Source organism: Helianthus annuus, chromosome 3 (assembly GCF_002127325.2).
Source record: "Helianthus annuus cultivar XRQ/B chromosome 3, HanXRQr2.0-SUNRISE, whole genome shotgun sequence".
NCBI lineage: Eukaryota > Viridiplantae > Streptophyta > Magnoliopsida > Asterales > Asteraceae > Helianthus > Helianthus annuus.
Window position 1 is genome coordinate 80,289,690 of NC_035435.2, and position 2,909 is coordinate 80,292,598.

A 2,909-nucleotide genomic window follows, 5' to 3' on the forward strand; every position below is an offset into this window, starting at 1 on the left:
AACGAGGCCAAACAAAGAAAAGAAAAAATTATGTTCGTAAAAGTTGAACGCGAGCACGCGTACATGGGACACTTGAGAACGGTAGAAAGAAAAAATGATTTAAAAATCTTGTGTGAGCCGCACATCCATCTCGACGAACCGAAAAGCGCGAGATTTGCGAAAGGTGGAGTTGGGAGATGCCACCCGTTTAATTTAAGTTTTTTTCCAATATTTAGTTGTTTTTTTTATTTTGCTATGTAATTTATTTTTTAATTTTAATGAAATTTATATTTAGTGTTTTATTGTTAATTTCTAATTTAAAAAATAAATAAAAAGTTATGAGTGATGGAATTCTATCACTAGTGATGACCACCGCCACTAAAAAAGGCTTGTGAGTGATAGAATAGTGGTTGATGATATGGCGGAACTTAATTGGATGTTTGTGAGTGATGAAATTCTATCACTAGTGACCACCGCTATTCCTCTTAGTACGTAGTTTGAATAGAATGTGAATTAGGTTTTTTTGGCTCCATAAACATGCAGTGTTATTATAATAGCCAACATAGTCTCTAGCTCAATTACAAACTGAGACCGCCTAACTAACAACATGCAACGTAAAATCATATTAGGTGCCAATCTTTAGTTATTTAAAAATCGTAGATTCGATTCATATGCTAAAATACTTACATAACCCAAATGAATTGCATGTGTTCAAATCAAACAAAGATGACTAAGAATTAGCTGTAGAAGATGCTGAGAGTCTTGAGGAACGCTTGTTTGAGCTACTGCTCAAAGTAGCGCCATATAATGAAAAATGGGGTAGTGCTGAATAAGTCACATAGGGCATGTTTGATGGGAGTATAGGCAAGGAAGCTTCAGAGTTTAATACTTGAATTGCTTGCTTTATTGACGGGCGTAGTTTTGAGTCAGGGTGTGCACACCATAATCCAATGATCATCAGGCATGTCATTTCTTCTTCTACAAAGTTTGAGCCTAGACTCCGATCTGCCGCTTCTAGAAGAGTACCACTACCATAAAGATCCCACACCCATTCTACTAATTTTATTTTCCTTTCTTCAGCATGTGGGTCGATTGGTTTTCTCCCACAAGCTATTTCCAATGCAACAACTCCAAAGCTATATACATCTGATTCTTTGCTAGGTTTGCCCGTGGTTGCGTATTCAGGGGCCATGTAACCAATGGTTCCAGCAACGATGGTAGTCTCAGAGCCATTCTCATGATCAACCAACTTGGCTAACCCGAAATCACCAAGCTTAACATTGAAATTTGAGTCCAACATCACATTACTCGATTTAATATCTCTATGCAAAACACATTGCTCCCATTCTTCATGTAAATATAGCAAAGCAGATGCCAGACCATGGGCAATTTTGTACCTTGTATTCCATGTCAACAAGCTTTTTCCCTTGAAGAGATGTAAATCTAAGCTTCCATTTTCCATATATTCATAAGCAAGCAAGAGTTCTCCTTTGTCATGGCACCAACCAGTGAGTTGCACCAAATTTCTGTGCCTCAATCGGCTAATGATCCTTACTTCTGAAGCATACTCTTTCATCCCTTGTTTGGAAGTCTTCGATACCCTTTTGACTGCGACATACATGCTTAAATCTTTAAGAAAACCTTTATATACGCCTCCAAAACCGCCCTCTCCAAGCTTCTCAGTCTCAGCAAAATCTGCCGTTGACCGAGCTAATTCAAGGTAAGAAAATCTTCTAGGTATAATGGCCCCCATTTCGAGTTCATTGTTCATCTCCAAAGCAGATTCAAGATCCTCCACTCTATCACCAATGCTTTTCTTCTTCCATAATAAATATGCAAGTATGGCCGAAACAATAACTAGAACCGGTGTTCCAGCTATTAATCCAATCGTAACCCCATTCATTGCATTCGGACTCTTGGTTGTTGATGGGTTGCTGCTTTGGTAAACCTTAGATTCAGAACTATTAAACATCCAAGATCTTACACTGTTTTTTTCAAAAAATACTCCTGTGGATGCTGAAAACCCAAAAATGACCGATTCGGGCAACACATCCCTCAAATCAATAGTGTAATTAAGCGGAGTTTCCCAAACAAGTAAATTATCTTTAAAGTTGGTAAAGGAAACACTAAGGTTTTTGGAATCAGAAGAATAACTAATCATAGCTTTACACTCATGCCCATGCTCTATATTAGTTAACCATTTCCGATACATAACAGAAGTCATAGAGTTAATATTGATTCCTACATGATGGCCTATGGAAGGATCGTACTCCTCATTAAAAAAACTATCGAATTCCACAGCCACAAATGGATGTATACTTGTGTTATTATGAGTGTCGAATGGAAGCCCCAAGGATCCACCGCTAATCATCACAGAATTATTCTGAGCAAGGAAAAATGTGAGACCATCAGCATAATCACCACTCTTGTATGAATCTATCACAAATGTGAAACTGGTAGAGAAGCTGGCAAGAGCAGTAGAGTCCTTGTCCCAAAGACGAAGAAGTTTGTTGTATGTCGCTCGACCTGCTAACCAACTCGAATTACGATCGCTATTCCTTTCGTGGGTCACCTGGATTCCATCATCAGAGGCATAAGCTGCATCACCTGAGAATACTATATCTTGGGTATTTAGTGAAGTAATATTTGCGAAATTGAAAGTAACTGAAGTTGCATAAGGGATTAAAGCAAGAAAGAAACATGATAACATAGACATGATTTGGAAACTTGCTAAAGAATTGCGAGTTTCTTGGGAGATAGTTGGGCTTGACAAATAACATGAATATATAACCAGTATCGTTGGCCAGGACATATTGGAATTGGATTTTCTTAACTCGGTATGATGTCAAATCACATGTGAACACATGTCAAAGAGACCACACCACTTTAAGCTAGCGTCCCCACATGGCCTTCTCCAAAAATCTTAAAAA

General features: G+C 38.1%; 1 protein-coding gene across 1 annotated transcript; it reads right to left on the reverse strand.

Moving 5' to 3' along the window:
- Positions 1-676: 676 nt before the first annotated feature.
- LOC110931443 (L-type lectin-domain containing receptor kinase IX.1) lies at positions 677-2,695 on the reverse strand. The gene has a single exon (XM_022174837.2). It carries the CDS (start codon positions 2,693-2,695, stop codon positions 710-712), a length of 1,986 nt encoding a protein of 661 aa, XP_022030529.1. The 3' UTR covers positions 677-709.
- Positions 2,696-2,909: the final 214 nt, after the last annotated feature.